This window comes from Phyllobates terribilis, unplaced genomic scaffold (genome assembly GCF_046119375.1).
Source record: "Phyllobates terribilis strain yellow unplaced genomic scaffold, ASM4611937v1 Scaffold_4__5_contigs__length_816908805, whole genome shotgun sequence".
Lineage (NCBI taxonomy): Eukaryota > Metazoa > Chordata > Amphibia > Anura > Dendrobatidae > Phyllobates > Phyllobates terribilis.
Window position 1 is genome coordinate 496,779,047 of NW_027362764.1, and position 22,561 is coordinate 496,801,607.

The window sequence follows — 22,561 nt, forward strand, 5'->3', positions numbered from 1 at the left end:
TAGACAGGACACCATATTCAGATCAAACATCGTGGTGATTTCAGGGTAGATCAGTCGTAATATCTGTGATAAGCAGCCTTTTGCAGGCCCACATCCTCCAGTTTACTGCTGCGACCTTGACAATACTTGACTATAGATCACTAAGCTGTGCTCCTAATTTTCTTTCAGATGGTGATCTACAGGATGAAGAAGGAATGATGGAAAATGGTCAACCTATTGGTACTCCTTCATCCTCCCTTCCAGTCATAACAGAGCTAGACTCAAGTTCAGGGGTGTCCGGGGACACTTGTGCATATGAAATACTTCCAACCTCTGAACTCATGGATGGGACAGGTGACTACTCCTCTACTTTTATGGTCAATGTCGATACATTTTATAACATAGGCTTTTAGGGCATGGGTGTGCCATTGTCATTGCTCGCCCCACCACCGTACCTTCCAATGATTAACCATCATTTTAATTTTTATTTCACAAGTTAACACTACACAAGAAAAAAATGCAACTTTATAATATATCTTACCATAGAAATCTGCTTCTTTCTCTTCCTGGATTTGTCTTTCACTCTCAGTTCATGACTAAAACCATTGAAATCTGTATGCAGTAAAGACAGATTTTCCCATTAGTGAGATAAGAGATGACAGTTGGTGCTTTTACATCTCTATGGAGGGGTGGAGCTAGAGGCAGACAGACATTCTGCTGCATGTTACAGTTCTGCATAGAACCAGCTATCATATCTCAGTAATGGGAAAATCTGTGTTCACTGAAGAAACATTTTACCTGATGTGCTTAACACTTCAATCTCCGCAAGGAGAAATATTACCCCTAGATACCGGTCTGATGCCTCTCACCCAGCCAAACCAGAACTCACACTTTGCACTGACGAGGGGCAGTACACCGAAACACAGTGTCTGCAAATTGAGTTTCTGGTCTTGGCTTTTTATTCTAAGTCATATGATAGAGCTGGCTAAAGGGTCACTATTGACTTTTAGGATTGCTACTTCCTGTAGGTGGCACTAGAGTTCTGGTCCTCTTCCTCTCTGAAGAGACAATTTACCTGTGAATTGACAATTTTGGGAATTAATGATCAGTTCCAGAGGAGAAAGAAACAAATTTCTCTGATAAGATATATTACAAAGTTTCTTATTTTCTTGTGCACTACTGACTTATTAAAAAATAAATAAAATGACAGTGACTGTTTAAGCAGTCCAGTGTCACCTACTTCTTCCCCATTAGTACCTGCCATTTTTTACTCGAGTAGTCACAACCAATTGTTTCTATATTTACGTTTTTGTGATATGCCCCTTATAGTCAGAGAATTGCCCACAAACAGGTTATTTCTGGCTGCTGGATCAATCTCTGATAATCATAGATACAGGAGGAAAACCCAGTACTGTCATCCTCTGATGGCTGCTGTCCTGCTGTCTCCTTGGCCACCTGTCTGTCCTGGAAGATACGGACCCTTGATATTTGTATTAGGCAGTGGGTGGATATAGGTCAAGAAGGTCGGCTAGGTTGGCAGGGCAGATTTTCTAGACTGCATGCTTTTCTAATGCATCCTGCCACATACTGACCTTCTAGACTACTTGGTGCTTAGTCCTTGGGAATGTTATGTATGCATTTTCTATATCAATATTTGCCTTTATCAGTTGTTCCTGATTTACAGCATCTAATTTTTCCTTATTATAAAGGGCTTTATGCTTCAGTCTCAGCAATCTGATCTACTGCTGTGATCGCCATCCTATTTTTGGGTGTATCAGTGGCGACATCTGGTGGACAGCTTTAGTATAGATTGCATGCGGCTTTCAGTATGAAATGATTCTGCTGTGAAGTTTGTACATTCTGTAATATCAAAGATAAAACAATTATTTCCTTTTTTTAATCTTAGCAAAGTATCTACTTACCTGTCCTATTTATTGTGAATTTGCAGCCCCATTATCTAGTGCGGTCATTTCTGAGCTCCTAATATGCGATCCACATATGTCTTATGTCAAAGTTATGCTGCTGTGATCTACTCATACCATATACGTAGCAAGTTTGTGAACTAACCCATGACTCTCCATGCTGTCGTCACACGTCTGTTGCTACCTCATATGTAACCGTGTCATGTCTGTGATGTGGTTTGTGTTCCTCAGTGTCTGAAGATCTCTCGTCCGAGCCAGGATCCCTATCCCAGGATCCAACATACAAGCCAACCCTGCTACTGCCCCCCAAAAAATCATCTTACCCTGTAGACCATGAGGACACCCCTGTGAAACCACTAACTCTCCTCAAGCAGCCCCCTGCCCTGCCTCCTAAACCTCTTTCCAGAATTGCCAATCACATTGCAGGTAAGAAAAAGCTACTACACCTTGTACACGTTTTCATTCTTGACTTCTCTGGGTGTATGACCCATATTTCCCAAGTGATCGTTACCCTTCATATGATCAGCCCCCAATGTAATATTCCTCCTATCTGCAAAATCAATGAGCTCTCCCTTTATGGCATCCTAGAGATCTACAGTGGGGGAAATAAGTATTTGATCCCTTGCTGTTTTTGTAAGTTTGCCCACTGACAAAGATATGAACAGTCTATAATTTTAAGGGTAGGTTAATCTTACCATTGAGAGATAGAATATCCAAAAAAAATCAAGAAAATCACATTGTATAAGTTAGATAAATTTATTTGCATTTTGCAGTGAGAAATAAGTATTTGATCCCCTACAAACCATTATGAGTTCTGGCTCCTACAGACCAGTTAGACGCTCCTAATCAACTCGTTACCTGCATTAAAGACAGCTGTCTTACATAGATACCTGTATAAAAGACTCCTGTCCACAGACTCAATTAATCTGTCAGACTCTAACCTCTACAACATGGGCAAGACCAAAGAGCTTTCTAAGGATGTCAAGGACAAGATCATAGACCTGCACAACGCTGGAAGGGGCTACAAAACCATAAGTAAGATGCTGGGTGAGAAGGAGACAACTCTTGGTGCAATAGTAAAAAAATGGAAGACATACAAAATGACTGTCAATCGACATCAATCTGGGGCACCATGCAAAATCTCACCTCGTGGGGTATCCTTGATTATGAGGAAGATGAGAGATCAGCCTAAAACTACATGGGGGGAACTTATTGATGATGTCAAGGCAGCTGGGACCACAGTCACCAAGAAAATCATTGGTAACACATTACGCCTTACAGGTTTAAAATCCTGCAGTGCCTGCAAGGTTCCCCTGCTCAAGAAGGCACATGTGCAGGCCCATCTGAAGTTTGCCAATGAACACCTGGATGATTCTGTGAGTTATTGGGAGAAGGTGCTGTGGTCAGATGAGACAAAAATCAAGCTCTCTGGCATTAACTCAACTCACAGTGTTTGGAGGAAGAAGAAGGATGAGTACAACTCTAAGAACATCGTCCAAACTGTGAAGCATGGTGGGGGAAACATTATACTTTGGGGGTGCTTTTCTGTAAAGGGGACATGACGACTGCACCGTACTGAAGGGAAGATGGATGGGATCATGTATCGCAAGATTTTTGCCAACAACCGCCTTCACTCAGTAAGAGCATTGAAGATGGGTCGTGGCTGGGTCTTCTAGCAAGACAATGACCCATAACATACAGCCAAGGCAACAAAGGAGTGGCTCAAAAAGAAGCACAGTAAGTTTATGGAGTGGCCCAGCCAGTCTCCAGACCTTAATCCCATAGAAAACTTATGGAGGGAATTGAAGCTCCTAGTTGCCAAGCGACAGACTCAAAATCTTGAGGAATGGACCAAAATTCCTCCTGACATGTGCGCAACCCTCATCATCAACTACAAAAAAACATCTGACTGCTGTGCTTGCCAACAAGGGTTTTGCCACCAAGTATTAAGTGTTGTTTGCCAGAGGAATCAAATACTTATTTCTCCATGCAAAATGCAAAAAAAAATTATCTAATTTATAGAATGTGATTTTCTTGATTTTTTTTGGATATTCTATCTCTCAATGTTAAAATTAACCTACCCTTAAAAGTATAGACTGTTCATGTCTTTGTCAGTGGGCAAACTTACAAAAACAGCAAGGGATCAAATAATTATTTCCCCCACTGTATGCTGCTGCATATAGAATGAAATTAATATATATATGATAATTTAGGCCTCATCCAACTTTATATTCCAGGTCTGAATTGTATTTTTGGATTAGAATTGCTAAATGCCAGCATTTGTTCCACATTTTGTATTATAGTGCCCCCACCGTGTAAACCACTTTGGTCTTCTTGACTCTTGTGAATTATCCCATACAGTTATTTGTTACGAGTATGTCTGTCAGCTTTCATGTACTTGTTAATCAGACATAAACGTGTTTTATTTAAATTACACGACATGCCTAATAGTATGTGAACATCCATTCCCTTCTAGTGTGTGGGTTTGGTCATTCCAACCACATGCTTACGAGTATACGATGTCCATAGAGAAACCCTTTCCAATAATCCAGTTGTCAGCTCTCTGTCCAGCTTGTATGGTAGTATGTAGAGTAAGAGCCATAGGAGACAGTAATCCACACAAGCTCTCAAAACAGAAATGCTGAATACTATCAGAGCTTGTCACTCCAACACTAAGTTCTAGATTACCATGGGGGGAACGTATATCTAATGATCTACTGTACTTAAACACCTCTCCTCTTAGAATATGAATCCCGTCTGTAAGTTCAAGTTTGTAATCTAGAATTCAAAAATTGGTGATCTACTGTATGCTGTTTATTTTAGGCTGCATGCTCCATTCATTTCAGTATAGGGTATAGAAGGAGGAGACTTGAATACTGCAGCCTTTTACTTCCTCTCTGCTGATGTTAGCTACAGAAGCAAATAGTTCAAGTGGTTGTTCACTACTGGACAACCCCTTCAAATTTGGTCTGCAGCATAGTACAAAATAAAGAAACCAAATACTGACCGCCCAGAAATGAGTCCTGGAGAGAGAAATAGTCCTGTGATTACAGCAGCATTGGCACTAATTCAAGGATTGCATGAATAAGTAGGGGAGGGATAAAGGAAGGTTTTGTATGTACTATGTGAGCTTACAGGCTTGTAGAAAAAGTGATTGATGACCAGGCTGCCGGTGAACTGAATCTGTTACAGACTATGATAATGAGTTCCTATTAGTAATTTAGAAAAATGGAGAGGACTGCAACTAAAACAGCTGAGCTTTGAAGGCAAAGGCTCCGTAACAGGAGGTCCACTTCAATGTATTGGAGCTTCCATGGCTACACAGCAGCACAGAATGCATAACAGCAAGTGCTGGCTGTCAAGCACTTTCACATTGCAACTTTATGAAAATATTCTCCAATTTTTTGGATCATATGACAATCATATGATTACATGATGATATGGCAGGCTAATAAACAAATCAAGATTTGACAGATGCCAGGATGACATTTTCTGCAAAAACGCATTGTGCCATTGGAAACTTTGGCAAAGGAATATTTGTTGTGGAAGGGCCATTCCAATTGTGAAAGTATTTGACAAAAAATACCTAATAGGGAGTGAAGGCACTTCCAATAATGAATTAAACTCAAAAAGAAAAGAAAGTAATAAAGCCCAAGTTCCGAAAAAAATTTACAAAATGTATTAATTGGATTAGAGTAATAAAAACACATAAAATGAGAGAATGAGACACAGAAAGAGCTTCCCTGCCCACAGGAGACTGAGTACAATAGAAATACCTCTGAATCATGCACACAAAATAGTACTACATCCATCTGTGTTTATTGAAATGTGAAGGGGCAGAGCGTCCGTATACCTTAAAACAGACACAGGTGGATAAAAACTAAAGTGCATGTGCAAAAAAAGGTAAAGCCATATTGGACATATATAAAGTGCAGATGCAGGTAAAGATGAGGCATTAAGTCCAGTTGGACAAAGATGTTAGTGCAATAGGGTAAACCTTATTAATCGTATATAAGGTGCCAGTGCATACACAATATAAGACTATAAGTCCAAAGGTAATAGTGAAATCAAAGCATAATTACATCAGTAAACAATAAATGGCATCACATGATGTAAATAACCCGATAGGTATATGAGGGCAGGGGAGAGGACCCGGACGTGTGTTTCGTGTAGGCTTCTTACCCCCTGGAAGTAAGAACACAGGTGGATGTGGGACTACATCCAGTGTGCATGATTCAGAGGTATTTCTATTGTACTCAGTCTCCGATAGGCAGGTGAAGTTCTTACTGTGTCTCATTCTCCCATTTTATGTGTTTTTATTACTCTGATTCAATTAATAAAGTGTGTATATTTTTTTCGCTTCTTGGGCTTTAATACTTTCTTTTCTTTATGGGTTTAAGTATTTGGCAAACTAAAGAGGGCATACATTTGGCATTCTCAGGCACTGGATTTTGCAGCATTCTGCAGATTTCACACTTTTCATTTATGTTCCAGTTTAGTAACAAAAGGTGGTTGTACAAAATCGTAAAATCCTTCCAGTTCTGTCTATAAGATGTCTGCAGATTGTGAGATACAGATGAGTACTAAGCCAGATATATATTTGACACAGATGAGCCAAATAAGTAATATGATAATAAAGTCATGGGAAATATCTTGTATAATATAGAAATGTTACAGTACTTGTAGTTACTAGCTTACAGTAGTTACAATCTCATTGTCCATTCTTTTACTACAGAAAGTTGATGTATGACAGTCTAGCGTTAAATAGCTATATGTACCCCAAGAGAGGGTGCACAATCACTGCAATCACTGATATTGTAGACAAGGTCACACCTCAGGTCAGTGGAAATTATGGGGTCGTTTCATCAAGACTGGCCTAGTGCACACTCACGCTCTGCCAGTGTTGCTGGAGTAGAAGGCTCCGAATTCATTAAGAGGCGCACGCCCCTTAATGAATTTGGCGCCTCCTCTGGGTGGTGTGCTTCTCCACGCACCACACCAGAAATGCTACTCCAGTCAGAAACTGGAGTAGCATTTCTGGCATACAAAAAGCCAACACATTTAATGAGTTTAACAGGTGGACATGGCCAAGCCCCCAACCCACCCTGGCTCCTCCACAGCTCCAGAAACCATTATCACATCGGTTCACCTTGGCCATGTATCGTTCCATCTAGGAGTGCAAGGGTGCAGTTCACGGAGAAAGACCACAGGCCGGCTCCCAGGTAAAAGTGATCAGGTTGAAGGCAGAAAGACATCCAGCAACCGCAATGGAAAAGGACTATTAAAACATTATTTATTAGTAACTTTTAAAATATCACAAGGGAAAAATTAAAATAAACACACTAGACCTATGCGTTTCGAGCACTATGGCTTTTAATCATAGCTATGATTAAGAGCCCTAGTGCTTGAAACGCGTAGACCTAGTGTGTTTATTTTAATTTTTCCCTTGTGATATTTTAAAAGTTACTAATAAATAATGTTTTAATAGTCCTTTTCCATTGCGGTTGCTGGATGCCTTTCTGGCTTCAACCTGATCATCCTCCACAGCTCTGCCCATTTTGGCTATTAAATTCAGACTAGTGTGAAAACAGTAAAAGTTGCAAAAGTTTGCGCAGCTCTTCGTTGTGCAAAACCTTTGCGACTTTTTAAAGCTTTTATGCCACTTTTATGGAGTAAAAGCTTTGATGAATCGGCCCTTATGTGTTGACGTTTTGTATTAGTAATTTGCATTTACATGTCTATTTTTTTCTGTAGTTTTTCTCCAAACTGAGCAGACACCTTCATAGTTTATGGAACTTTTACAGACCGTTGCCACATTTTTCTCTTCTTTGAGGCAAAAAAAATGATGACAATAGTAAGCACTGGTACCTGACTTTACAATTCTTGTCTGGTGTCGGACAATCTTTATGTGCATTGGGGGGAAGCAGTACATGTGTTTGATAGGGTCTTGAACAAAAGATCCATTCCTGCAGCCTCAGCTACAAGAGAATAGCTGTGATTGACATCTACAGTCCTGAAGCAACAGCCGCTTCAGAGATAACTCCAATCCTCGACTTTCAAATCCTGTGCGTATCATTAAAGAAAATCTGTCAGTAAGATCACTCCTCCTCCCTCAAACCACATATACACTGGATTTAAAAGTCTACTGACCCCTGTTGCCAAGTTTTTGTCATCGCAAAAAATCATACCAAGAAGAATCATTTCAGAACTTTTTCCACCTTGTATGTCAGTCATAATGTACAAATCCTGAAATCTTTTTTTTTTCTGGTTAGCCAGTAAAGGTATCACTCCGAGAATACTTTTGTCATTTTTGGGCATAAAAGTATTTACATTGATTCTTCTGGCTAACACTGTACCACAATATAACTTTGTATTGTACATCAGATGGAAACTAAAAATAACAAAATTAAAATAATGTGGTTCCATTAATGTGAACACCATCTTATAATTGGGGATGTGGTAATGTTCAGAATTATCCAATCATATTTAAACTCAGATTAAATAGTGGTCAGTACACAGCTGCCATTATTTAAAGCAGGGCTTTTTACCACCAAGGGCCATATAGATATGTATAACCTTATTCGAGGGCCGCACAAAATTATCAACTTGAAATTTATCCTGCTATATTTGATCAAACATTTAATTAACTCACCCCTAATGTGATGGCTGGAATTGCTTCTCTTTCATGTTAGGTAGTAGTGATGTTGTTGCTACTCGCAACTACTTTTCCAGATTGCCTCGGTCTGGAGCACAGTTGCCTCTTTGCGACAAGAATTTGCAGCAGTAAATTGTTGCTCACACAGATATATATTACACTGCATAGAGTGGTGTGAAAAAGTGTTTGCCCCCTTCCTGATTTCTTATTCTTTTACATGTTTGTTACACTTAAATGTTTCAGCTCACAAAACAAAATTTAAATATTACACAAAGATAACACAAGTAAACCCAAAATGCAGTTTTTAAATGCAGTCTTTACAATTAAGGGAAAATCAAATCCAAACCTACAGAGCCCTGTGTGAAAAAGTGATTGCCCCTAAACCTCTGGAGGAATTTTGGCCCACTCATCTTTGAAAAATTGTTGTAATTCCGCCACATTGGAGGGTTTCCAAGCATGAACCGTCTTTTTAAGGTCATGCTACAGCATCTCAATTGGATTAAGGTCAGGACTTTGACTAGGCTACTCCAAAGTCTTTATTTTGTTTTTCTTAAGCCATACAGAGGTGGATTTGCTGGTGTGTTTTGGATCATTGTCCTGCTGCATAACCCAAGTGCGCTTCAGCTTGAGGTCACGAACAGGCCGGACATTCTCCTTCAGGATTTTGTGATAGACAGCAGATAGCCGCAAACCATCACACTACCACCACCATATTTTTTTGTTGGTATGATGTTTCTTTTCTGAAATGCTGTGTTACTTCTACGCCAGATGTAATGGGACATACACCTTCCAAAAAGTTCAGCTTTTGTCTCGTCAGTCCATAGAGTGTTCTCCCAAAAGTCTTGGCGATCATCAAGATGTTTTCTGGCAAAACTGAGATGAGCCTTTATGTTTTTTTGCTCAGCAGTGGTTTTCGTCTTGGAACTCTGCGATGCATGCCATTTTTGCCCAGTCTCGTTCTTATGTTGGAGTCATGAACACTGACCTTAACTGATGCAAGTGAGGCCTGCAGTTCTTTGGATGTTTTTGTGGGGTCTTTTGTGACCACTTGGATGAGTCCTCGCTGCGCTCTAGAGGTAATTTTGGTCTGCCGGACACTTCTTGGAAGGTTCACCACTGTTCCATGTTTTCGCCATTTGTGGACAATGGCTCTCATTGTGGTTCGCTGGAGTCCCAAAGCTTTAAAAATGACTTTATAACCTTTTCCAGACTGATAGATCTCAATTACTTTGTTTCTCATTTGTTCCTGAATTTCTTTGGATCGCAGCATGATGTTTAACTTTTGAGGATCTTTTGGTCCACTTCACTTTGTCAGGCCAGTCCTATTTAAGTGATTTATTGATTGAGAACAATTGTGGCAGTAGTCAGGCCTGTGTGCGGCTAGGGAAATTGAACTCAGCTTCCCAAAGATGTAATAAATCACAGTTAATTCATGTTTTAAAGGGGGAGGGGAAATCACTTTTTCACAGAGGGCCCTGTAAGTTTGGATTTCTTTTTCCCTTAATAATAAAGACCTTAATTTAAAAACTGCATTCTTTGTTTACTTGTGTTATCTTTGTCTTATATTTAAATTTGTTTTATGATCTAAAATATTACAAAGTATGACAAACATGCAAAAGAATAAGAAATCAGGAAGGAGGCAAAAACTTTTTCACACCACTGTATCTCCTAACAGTGGGAAATTCATCACTGCTCATGTTACAGAACTCAAGCAGTGGGGGAGGTCTGCAGTTTACATTACATAGGGGTCACTGAGACTTCTGTGTACACATAGGAGACACTGGGGCTGTTATATATACATCACATAGGAGACACTGATAATGCTGTATACATAACATTGGAGACACTTAGCCTGGTGTATACATCACATAGGAGACACTGAGAATGCTGTATACATAACATTGGAGACACTTAGCCTGGTGTATACATCACATAGGAGACACTGAGAATGCTGTATACATGACATGGGAGACACTGAGACTGCTGTATATACATCAAGGCTGCTATATATACATCACATATGAGACACTAGGGCTGCAGTGTATATCACATAGGAGATATTGAGACTGCTGTCAACACATCACATAGGAGACACTGCAGCTGCTTTGTAAACATCACATAGGAGACATTAAGACTGCTATATACACCACAAAGGAAATACTGAGACTGCTTCATATAAATCACCTAGAAGACAGTGGGGCTGCTATATATACATCACATAGGAGACACTGAGACGGCTGTAAACATCAAATAGGAGACATTGAGTCGGCTATATACATCACATAGGAGACACTGGGACTGCTATATACACATCACATAGGATACACTGAGATTGCTGTATATACATCACATGGGAGACACAGAGACTACAGTATACTTCACATAGAGGACACCGAGACGCTGGAGCATATACATCATATAAGAGACACTGGGGCTAAAGTATATACATAACATTGGATACACTGGAGCATATACATTCCATGGGAGACTCTGGGGCTGCATTCTATATATCACATGGGAGATCCGATCCTGGGGCTGCAGCCTATGCATCATGACGTAATCCTTCATTGCATGCACTGCAGCGTTCTGTAGTGAATGCTGTGTGCACGTGCTCACTATGTAAAGAGGAATTAAGAGGCCAGCAAAATGGGACCACCGGTCTGAGCACTGTGGTCCCCAGGAATCTGCCCGATATCCAAAGATTCTCCACCCCTGATTTAAAGTGATAGTGTGAGCCGGAAATGTGTTCTCACGTGAAACAGGTGTTGCTTATTTCACTGATGTTTCTGTGTGCAATTCCATGACAGAAATAAAGTGCATTTTGCTGAAATTGCCAGTGGTGAATGCTGCTTCTCTTGCTGACCTCTGAATTTTCATGATCTTTTACAAGTATGAAGCTGAGCATCGCAAGACATGGCTTTTATAATCTGTCTATTTTTTGTTTGATACTATCTTTTCCTTGTAAATGGGTGTAGTGGTAGTGCCAGCAAATTTTTCTTTGGTCCTGGCCTACGGGAATCTGCCCGGGGACCGGAGGTTCTCCACCACTGATATAATGTGATTCTGATTGACCCCATATAAAGTTGAGCTTAATTTTCTTTTTCTACCTGAAAATTTTCTTTTTCTACCCGATTAACTTTCAATTGATTTTTACAGGTTAAAGGTGGAAAAAGTTCTGAAATGTTTCTTCATGGCCTGATTTTTTACATAACAAAACCTGGCATTTTAACAGGGGTGTGTAGACTTTTTATATCCACTGTGTGGGCATGCAGGTCTTTGAAACCTAAATCCAGCGACACGTTACATCTTCTATCTGTTGCTGCATTCCTGAGAAATTTGTGTTTTAATTTATCTGCAAATGAAGTGTTAAGTGCTCTTGGCGTGACAGAGTAAGAAACCACTGTGCCTTCTGAGTTTGCTTCCCCTCCTAGCACCAACTTTTTTTATCTTAATTAATAGCTGAAGTCAAACAGAAGGTGAGCTTTCAATCAAGCTAAAGAGACTGGTGCTGGGAGGGGAAACAACCTGGGGAGGCAGTGGTTCCTTAAAGGGGATATCCAGGACTTTGAAAAAAAAAAAGCATGTAGTTGCCTGTTATTGCTTAGGCATTTTTTTTAAAGTCTCCGATATCCCCTTAAAGTGCTTAGTCACACCTAGAGCACTTAGTGCCTCATTTACATATGAATTAAACTGCTATATTTTTAACAATGCAGCAACAAATAGAAGGTATAAAGGTGTTGATGTATTTACATTTCAAAAAATTGTATGTGTATTTTTTGGAGGGGGAAAGGAGGGTTGGAACTTACTGACCGATTCCCATTAAATCCTATCACTTTCAAGCACCATGCGTTTCCATCTTTCAATGAATTAAAATCAATGCCAAGAAGGATTAGTATTGCTAGTTATCTTTTTCACCCTTGTAAGCATAAGCTATGTGGTGGTTTTCCATTTACGGTATACATTTTAAAGTTTATTATTTTTCTCTAGACTCCGGAGCACCTGTGAAACTGCCTTGTATGCCAGGGAAGATGTCTCCTCCACTACCTCCAAAGAAAGTGATGATATGCATGCCACTGGGAGGATCAGACTATCCCCACTCCTATTCCAATCAGAAGAGCTCCCAGCATCATCACACCATCCTCCCATCTCAACTGGCTGTCCATCAGCACCAGCTTCAGTATGGAAGCCAGCATCTCTCAACTGGATCCAGTTCAGTGCCCATTCATCCATCAATACCTCCAGGATGCAGGGTCATTGAGGAGCTCAACAAGACGCTTGCCATGACCATGCAAAGGTTGGAAAGGTAAGTACAGCCATAGTCAGCCCTGCTGTGTCATTTAGAAATATGATGAGAACTGTTCTATTACCTTCATGCTTTATAATAACTAAGTGGACATGTTATTAAAAAAGGATCCAAATGTATCTACAGCATGTGAGAAGAAAGCAACTTGTGCAATATGATGTTTGCTCCCTAGTATATACGTGTATTTCAGATTGTGTGGTCTCTCAATAGCGCTTTTCCATTCACAGTGTCCCGCAGACCCCTTTTCTCCGTGGAAAGGTCACCAGCAGATTTATTCAACAAGTCATTTTCTGTAATGGCTCCTAGTCATCAGTGCTCCGCTACAATTTCTATAGAGGTTTGGGGGGTGATGGAAATGGGAATTACTAAGCAATCAGCGTGCCTTCTATCCGTTTGTTGGTGGTTCAGATGTGATTGGACTGTGTCAGCGTTTCTATTCTATAAACTTCCAGCGAATGCCAGTTACCAATCTCCCTGCCTTCGTGTGTCTTCTTGAACTATTTGGAGCATTGGAAATGTAGCTGAATCCACTTTTTTTCTTTCAGCTGTAATATTCAGATAGGAGAATCAAACAGATGCATTCTGAATTAGATCTAACATTACTGAGCTGCTCAGCTGAATGGAGAAGTATTATATAAAAGTGACAGTGTAGCTATAGGGGGTGCAGTGCTAACAGTCATCACATGGGGGCCCAAAGTCCCCTCTGCCATACCTGTATGTAGCACATTATATGTGGGGGGTCTGGTACAGATTTTACATTGAGGCCCAAGAGCCTCAAGTTACACCTCTATTTAAAGGGAATTGTAAAGAAAAGGATTGTGAACAGAAGGGTATAAACACAATATTTGGGACAAACTGTCAGTGGTCCACTGGGTTGAAAACGTTTGCTTTATTATTGTGTAGTAAAATCCTGTTTCTTAAAGGGAGTCTGTCAGTAGGATCACTCCTCCTTAGTATCTTTATGGGCACACAAGTCATAAGAAGCTGAATAAAGAGATACCTTGATATCTGTGATCCGATGTCCTATTCCAGAGAAATCCACATTTTTCTTATATGTAAATAAGCTGTTAAGATCTATGGACCAGACAGTGATCTGTATGACAATCAGCCTCCAGAAATTATTGTAAATGAAAGGGGTAGATACCAGTGTGAGACATGTAAATAACAAAGAGCAGTAGAACTGAAATTTGTCTCCATACAAACACAATTTTTGCAGCTCTTGAGCTCTGTTGTCTTTCAACAATATTGCACAACTGGCTGCCTGTGAGATGGAAGCTGAAGCTGAGAGGAACCTGCAGATGTTGAGATCAGAGAGTGGCCATTACACTGGTAACTCCCCCTTATATTTGTAATAATCTCTGGAGGAAGATTCTTATGTAGATCAGTGTCAGGCCCATAGATCTTAAAGGGGTTGTCCGAGCCTTCTGTATAATTTGTGTGTGTACCTAGGCTTCAAAATCCTGACAGTTTATAATACACTCCTGGTCAGCATTCTGCATGGTGTCCTAGGTACCACACTTAGTCATGTGAGCTGCTCTCTCCTGATTCTGGAGTAGCTGCTCACTCCCAAACTAGAGTTTTCCTGTCTGGCAGAGACTGGATGGTGACATCTCAACAGACATCAACCCCTAGTCTCTGCCAGACCCTCCCCCTGCCTCCTGCTCCAGTCTCCCTGTGCAGCTCACAGTGCAAAGCAGCAGTGGAATGACTGATTGGACTAACCAGGAAGGAAAAGGCTTCTACATAAGTGAGTATAATGTGCTCTGTGCATCCATCCCTCCCTCATCCATCATCCCTCCCTCATCCATCTCTATCTTATCCATCCATCCCTCCCTCATTCATCCATCCCTCTCATCCATCCATTCCTCCCTCCGTCATCCATCCATCTATTCATCCACATACACATCACTATAGACTGAGCTTCTGCAGCAGCTGAAGTGTATTATGTGGTATATATGTAGATACATCACTATAGACTGAGGTTCTGCAGCAGCTGAGGTGTATTATGTGGTATACATGTAGATATATAAACACATACTTACACTCTTGCACACACACATCACTATAGACTTCACTTGACGGTACTCATTGACGGTACTCATGTTTGGTCATGTGGGGACATGTGAAGCTCTGTCACCACTGGATGTGATGTGGAGTGGAGTGATTGTGCTGCATTCCACAGCTGAGGACTCAGGACTCTGCTCTGTTATTTCCAATACTGGAATAATAACAGAGGTCAGTGCAGATTACTGACAGCCAATGAGTGTGCAGTGTGCAGTCAGAGGGCGGTGCTGAACACTGAGGCCGGGCGGTGTCAGCTCTGGCTGTGAGGTTAGATAATAAAGCACAGGGAGATGTCAAGTTTGGTAGAGCCGCAGGTAAATAAAGTGGGTGCAGGGAATTAAGTGAAATTCAGGAGGAACGAAAGGCAGAAACAAAAAAACTAAATCTATAGGGATGTAGTATATTACAATACAGCACAGATTAGCTTAAAAAAAATTTGGATTACGGGTTCGGACAACCTCTTTAGCTGCTCATTTACATATAAGAAAAATGTGGATTTTCCTGGAATAAGACATCGGATCACAGATATTAAAGGGAACCTGTCACGTCCTAGCTACTATCTACACTGCCCTCATAGCGTTGTTAGTGATGCAATGTGCTTCACTGATTGTGCTTATCATGCCTTGTTCTCCGGTGAAGCTTTTTGCAGTACTGGGAGATGCTGCAAAGATCATGTGAATTTAAATAAAATAAAGGTTAAATCCAAGCAGCCCTATGTGGGAATTGTCCCCATACACGTTCTGTAAGGCTAAGTGCCCACGATGCAGAAATGCTGCATATTTTGTCCGCTTCTCCCTGGCAGGAAAAACGCATGTAGATTTTACATGCGTTTTTCCTGCCAGGTAGAAGCGTTTGTCCAGTGTTTTTTCATGCATTTCCGCATGCAGGTTGTCAAGCGCTTTTCCACGCGATTTTAGCATCACTTGGAAAAGTGCTTGACAACTTGGTCACACTTTATAAATCCATGCAACCGGCATGGATTTATATAGTGTGACCAAGTAATAGTTAAAAAAAAGAATAAGAATGGTAAAAAAAATGTGAAAGGACCTTTCATGACGTCATTTAGTCATGTGACAGGTCACACGACCGCTGACGTCAGCGGTCGCCTGACCTGTCACATGACTAAATGACGTCATGGAAGGTACTTTTAGACCATCGCGAGCCGCCCAACACACCGGACGCATCGCTGAGAAGACCGGGGGCCATCGGAAGGCAAGTATAATCTTTATTTTTTATTTTAAATTCTTTTTTTAACAGGTACCATGGTACCCGGGTCTGGAGAGTCTCCTCTTCTCCAGACCCGGGTACCATCCGCACATTGAATCGCTTAATATCCGCATGTGCACATGTAGTGATGTGGATATTAAGCGATTCAATGCAAGTCAATGGTGGCAATTACTCTGCGTGTCCGCAAAATTAATGGACATGCTGCGTATTTTTCTGCAATGATAATCCGCAGTTGGAAATTTCCGCAGCATGTGCACAGCACATGTGGATTATCGGAAATTCCTCGGCAAAAGCGCTTGAAAAACGCATAGTGGGCACGCAGCCGAAAGGTTATTTGTGTGGATCTACAGAGCACAGTTGTTCCTGATTGTTCCACTTTAGTGCAGCAGTGAAGCTTGTATATAATGGTGTGTATATATAATTCTGTATAGAGGACAGCGTGATCCTCTTCTTAGCTGTAACCTGCCAGTAATGATGATTATTGGATTAGGGGTATGTTATCTTGCATTTTCCGTCTTGTAATAAGACACTGCTCTCTATCATGTATACACCAGATGGCACAATCCTACAGTCGGGGATGTGTCTGGCTTTGCTAATGCCGGTGGAGTCAGACCAAGAATGTATGCAATTTCCAGCAATGATCTGCGGTGGCTTACCGCAGAGATTTGGAGATGTGTACACTCGTATGATTCACGTGTCTCTTTTGGACTCATCCTGCATTCAGTTTGTTTTGTCCAGGATGAGTGTTTGGCGGCAGAGCTGGGAGCATGCGTTATCATAGCCTGATACAGGTCTAGGGGGTTCTGCTGTTTCCAAAGGGAATATTACCAGTTGTGTGGTAAAGAAGAGACGATTTATCAGAGTTATATAATGTAATAAATATCATTCCTTTCTACCCTAAACCATATATATCGTAAGTAGATACATATTCCAGTTATAAAAGTTGTTGTCTAGGTTTTATTTTTATAATATCTATTTCTACAAGACATTTTTCTCAAATGCATGTAATTAACAAATTGGATGATTTCCCTCAGTATTACAGGAAGGCAGGTTCTTACTTACTATACCAGAATGAGTGCAATCTGGTGAGATTTTCTTCTCTGGGAGCTACCAACTATGAGAGGGTGGTGGATATTTGGAGTATTGTTCTCAGATTGGGTCAGGATTTAGGGTGTTCAGATCAATTCACCCGTTACACCTTTTTGTTGAGTCAATGCTCCATAGAGAGCAAAATACAATCATGGTGAATTAATTCATCAACGCATCTTGAACTTTACTACATACTGAGTGTTATTGTGTTCTTATTCTTCAACCATGTAATATGAAACCCAGGAAAAGGAGGAGAACACAGCTGTTTCTAAAAGGTTAATCTGCAAAGCAAGAACAAAGCTGCTTGTAAAGGGTTTAGCTGAGTTTCATAGTACATACACACAAGCTAATAGCAACCTCTCTTGCTGCTTCCTCTCCGCCTATTTCACACACTGTGTTACCTCTCATGATGATTTATGCTCCAACTACGGGTTATTGAGGATAGTAACATTACAATGATGATCTTTAATCTGCTGCCTTATTTAATATAATGCAGTAATAGAACTTTGAATGGTGTATTTAAGTGCTCATAATAAGTCACAGGGGTGGAGCTGCTCTCCATAGTAGTCACATTTGTTAACCCTCCTCCTGATTTCATTGACATCTCCAGTAGCATCTAGTGTATTTTGCAAAGAGGCAAGATGTGACGTCAATCATTTTAGGATCAGGACCACCCAGTTTGATTATTCAAGAGAACGGCTATACCTATTTGACTGTTTATCGGATATGAATACAGCTTACTTATGTATTTACATTTGGCAGTATTACCATATGATTATATAATAGATTCCAACAGTATTTGATAACAATTTATTCTGCATCAATCTTTTTTTGTAGCTCGGGGTTACATGGAGGGGACAGCATGTCAAAGTCAGGACTTGGTGGATATGCTGACATGAGACAAGTGCCAACTGTTGTTATTGAATGTGAAGATGATAAAGAAAATGTGCCTCATGACTCAATCTACGATGACTCATGCCTGTACTCAAGAGATGATGAAGATGATACGGATGATGATGATGATGATGATGATGATGAAGATGATGATGACAGCTCGCTATACACAAGTAAGTACTCAAGCTTTTAGATATGGAGTAAGTAAGTACTCAAGCTTTAGATAATTAAAGGCATATTATGATTATAGGCTTTACAGACACATCAAACATTCTAAAAGGAAATAACTACAGCGATAGATATGTTACCTAGCACCAAAACAGGTGCAGGGAGTCTTAAGGAGGTCTAAGATATAAAAAGTCTTTAAAGGAGTTGTCCCCTTTTAGAAAATCATTGTGCCCAGATCCAGCATCATCCAGTCAGTGAGCTCAGCGACTCTGCCCATGTAGGTGGAACACCACACCCCCTCCCCCAGAGCCACTGAGCTCACTGATTGGTTGCTGCACTATCGACGTGACAGGAGCGCCGCAGTCAATACTGGACACTGAGAGCAGTGCCGGAGACTCAGCGCTGAATTATATTGTTTCCCCCCTCCCCTGCATGTCACAGTGCCTGGATTTGGCTGCTGCAACTGCATATCACAGGGCACTGTGACTTGCAGGGGAGGGGGGACACATTGTAATTCACATGGGAGGCGAGGATTTCTTCCAGTCCCCGGGACTAGAACACATCAGAAACTTGTAGGAATAAAAAGACATTTCACAGCTACAAGACCTCTAATATGAGGCATACAGGTAGGAATAGATTCACATTTCTATCACCTGTTTGCCCATATTAGAGGTCAGATAAGTGCCAGGGGGTGACAGATTCCATTTAAACCAATTAATCCATTCTTCACTCCCAGCTGTAGATTTTGTCTCTGTCTATAAATTAGGCAGGTTGAGCCACAAAATGACTTCTTTCCATGGATGTCATTCATTTTGTGCCCTGGCTCAGGAGAATATGCACGTGGCTGGTCTTTCTCACCATATTGACCTAGTGAATCTGATGGATCCAATGAATATGGCTGTGATTCCTACATGTTAGTGTTAACCTCGTAATTTATGCACTATTTGTTCCACCATGATATATGGTGAAGCGGAACCAAAGCATCCTGATAATGTATCCAGAACCTTAGTAGCCTCAAGCCAATTAGTAGACTGTTTATTCTCTTCTTTCCCAAGGTTCGCTGGCATTAAAGGTTCTCAGGAAGGATTCTTTGGCAATTAAGTTAAGCAACAGACCGTCCAAGAGAGAATTAGAGGAGAAGAACATTCTGCCCATGCAGACGGATGAAGAGAGGCTGGAACTGAGGCAGCAGATTGGTACTAAGCTCACTAGGTAGGTTCCTTGTATTGCAATGTGAAATGCTTATGGATTATTCCATGATGGAGTCTTACCCAGGACCCGTCATTCTAACTCTTGAAGTGGTCACATCACTACTGACTTAACGCTATACTTTGGACACTCTAGGTAAATCAAAGTGTAAATCCCGGACTTATAACATATATTTAAACCCCTTTGATGTGTTGCACAAAAGCATTTTTTCATCATAATGAATCTTGCAAGATTTGCATTGAACGTCATATGAATTACATCCTCCACCGTTACCTTAAATATAGGAACTGTTATCATAAGATGTCAAAAATATTTCCTGTTTGATTTTTTTTTTCGCCTTCTTCCAAGAAAGATAACTTTTTCTGTTTTTCTGTAAACTTACAGTAGCTGTATGAGGGCTTTTTTTATGGGACAAGTTGTGGTTTTGAATGACTCCATTCATTTTATTATATAATGTACTGAAAAACAGGAAAATGCAATGAAATGTTTAACATAATAATAAAAAAGAAACACGCAATCCCGCCATTGTTTTCGTCTGTTTTTTTTTTACAGTCCAGTAAAATTGATCTGGCACTATAATTCTTAATATTGTTACGGCTATACAAAACTTGAATAGTTCACCAATTCTGCATTAATCAACCACTCCTTTGGCTCCCACTCCTGAGAAAAAATACTGACTGAATACTGACCAAATACTGATAGTGGGGCCGTGGCCTTAGACCCAAAAAGTTTTTATTTTTTCATGAATGGAGCGAGGGCTTGTTTTTTGCGTGACAAGCTGACATTTTTATTGATACCAATTTGTGGTACATACAATGTTTTGGTCGCTTTTTATTGCATTTTTTTCAGGGAGTTGTGACTGAAAAAACACAATATGGGATTTTCAAATTTTATTTCTGTTTATGGCGTTTACCTAATGGGTTGTTTGATTTTATGTTTCGATAGATCACACTTTTATGGACGTGCTGATACCAAATATTTTTTTATGTTGTATTTATTTTTAATTGGGTAAAAAAATCTGTAGCATTTTCTTTTACTTTTTAATGCCTTTAGGCCCCTTGAACCTGACTAATTAATTGTTCTATACACTGCACTACCACTATATTACCCACTTGCCACCGCCTTACTCCAGTCCAAATCTAATTTTCCCTATATACTGAAATATTCAACCCATCCAGGGTATTCTCTTATGAAGCCCAAACTGTGGTTGGGTTTCATAGGTGGATAAAAAAAATAGCAGTAATAGGAGCAAGTTCTGGTCCCTGCTGTTACAGGTAGATGCTGGCATTTGTCAGGTATGGTGCAAACTAAGCTCCCGTTCCATACATGGGCACCCGACAAAAGGATGCACTGAGTTCCCATAGTAGTGACTGCAAGAAAAAGATATGGCCCTTAGATATGAAGCCAGAGGAGTTAGGAGCTGGCCGCCTTTTCACCACAGGTCCATAGTGGTAGTGTTGTAAGATGCCACCGCTCTACTTTCCTTCACTGAGTATCTGCTATATAATTGACTTTTCAACAAAAAAAAAACCTGTTTTCTTTATTCAAAACCTATTTTCCTTCAGCAGTATGGAGCTGGCTAGATGCCTGATTTATTGCACATCGCTTTACACACCACCATCACTATTCAGATCTCATGCATGCTCAGATGAGCTGATCAAAAAGGGCAAAAATCAGATAAAGCGATATGACACTCGGGGATAACCCCATGCCTGGCACAACACTGTATTGTAGAAGCTGCGCCTCGTAGCTGTGCTTTTATACCCATCTTTTTGCGCAGTAAAGCACATTAGCTACAACATTACAGAAGTCAGGAAGTCTTGTGACAAGAGAAGGAAATGTTGTAACGTCGTTCTATCACACTAATATCTATAGGCTGCTAGTGACAATGACTTACCAGCAGCAGGGCCATTCTGTAGCTGAGATTTCCTTGTGTCTTTGTAAGCCATGGGTTTTATAGCAGCGCCCATTGTAATGCAAGTCAAGTAGGTATAAAACAGCGGACATAATCAGGAGAATATGGTTAAGAAGATCTCAACCTTTTTTCGCAGACGACTGAGCCAAAGGCCGACAGCTGAAGAGTTGGAACAAAGAAATATTCTGAAACGTAAGTTAATTATGCTTTTTTCTATACTGACAAAGTTGATGTGTAAAAAGCAGAAGACATATCTTAAAGGGGACCTGTCAGCTCTTCTTACATGTTTGCCTTAGTAAATAATTGTATATTCCGTTATATAACAATTCATCAATCTCTGATTTATACCAGTCGTGTGTTATTACTGATAGGATTTATGAATAAATTGACAGCTGGGCGTTAGCACTTGTGGGTGTGTCCCTACAGAGTCAGCGCTGTCAGTATCAGACTGTGTTACGGACAGACCCCTTTGACAATGGAAATAATAACACCCAGTTGTAAATTTATTCACACATTTCTGGAAGGATTGACAGAGGAATGGAACAAGGCAGAACTATGGAAAAAGACATGTTTTAGGGAGCTGAAAGCTCCTTTTTAAGCCACGTCCCCACTATCAGTATTTGCTCTGTATTCGGTCAGCATTTTTTCTCAGGAGTGGAAGCCAAAACCAGTTGAGGAACAATCAGAGAAAAGGTATAATAGAAACAAGTCACAAATTCTGTATTTATCACCCACTCCTGGTTTTAGCTTCCACTCCTGAGAAAAAATACTGACCGAATACTGACCAAATACTGATAGTGGGGCCGTGGCCTTAGGCTAGCTTCACTCATTGTGTACTTGGTGCAGATTTTTGATGCGGATTTGTAAACTGAAATCCTCAGCGTTTCTGCATGAGACCTCCATGAATATATTCTACACTTATTCATGCATTTTTATGTGCATTTTTGTTGCAGGAATACAACAATACAATGCCAGGCCAGCAGTATTAACTTGAGGGTTTAAGGATCCCCATTGTAATTAATGGGTAAAATCCGTATCAAAAAGATGTATTTTTGCAACAGAAATTGACATGCTGGGAATTTAATGAAAACATAAAAAAAGCAAATTTCTGCTCGGATTCTGCACAAAAAAAAACA

General features: G+C 40.4%; 1 protein-coding gene across 7 annotated transcripts in view; it reads left to right on the forward strand.

Moving 5' to 3' along the window:
• Window positions 1-22,561, forward strand: part of PHACTR1 (phosphatase and actin regulator 1) — a 550,848-nt gene that overhangs the window by 518,142 nt on the left and 10,145 nt on the right. For 5 of the 7 annotated variants that reach the window (XM_073678780.1, XM_073678781.1, XM_073678786.1 and 2 more), the window contains 6 exons: window positions 169-333; window positions 2,133-2,327; window positions 12,544-12,859; window positions 18,077-18,306; window positions 19,357-19,513; window positions 21,562-21,617. In XM_073678780.1, the coding sequence (XP_073534881.1) occupies window positions 169-333; window positions 2,133-2,327; window positions 12,544-12,859; window positions 18,077-18,306; window positions 19,357-19,513; window positions 21,562-21,617 (1,119 nt within the window). The remainder of the gene's footprint in view (window positions 1-168; window positions 334-2,132; window positions 2,328-12,543; window positions 12,860-18,076; window positions 18,307-19,356; window positions 19,514-21,561; window positions 21,618-22,561) is intronic. The other 2 variants (XM_073678785.1, XM_073678783.1) reach the window with 1 other exon arrangement.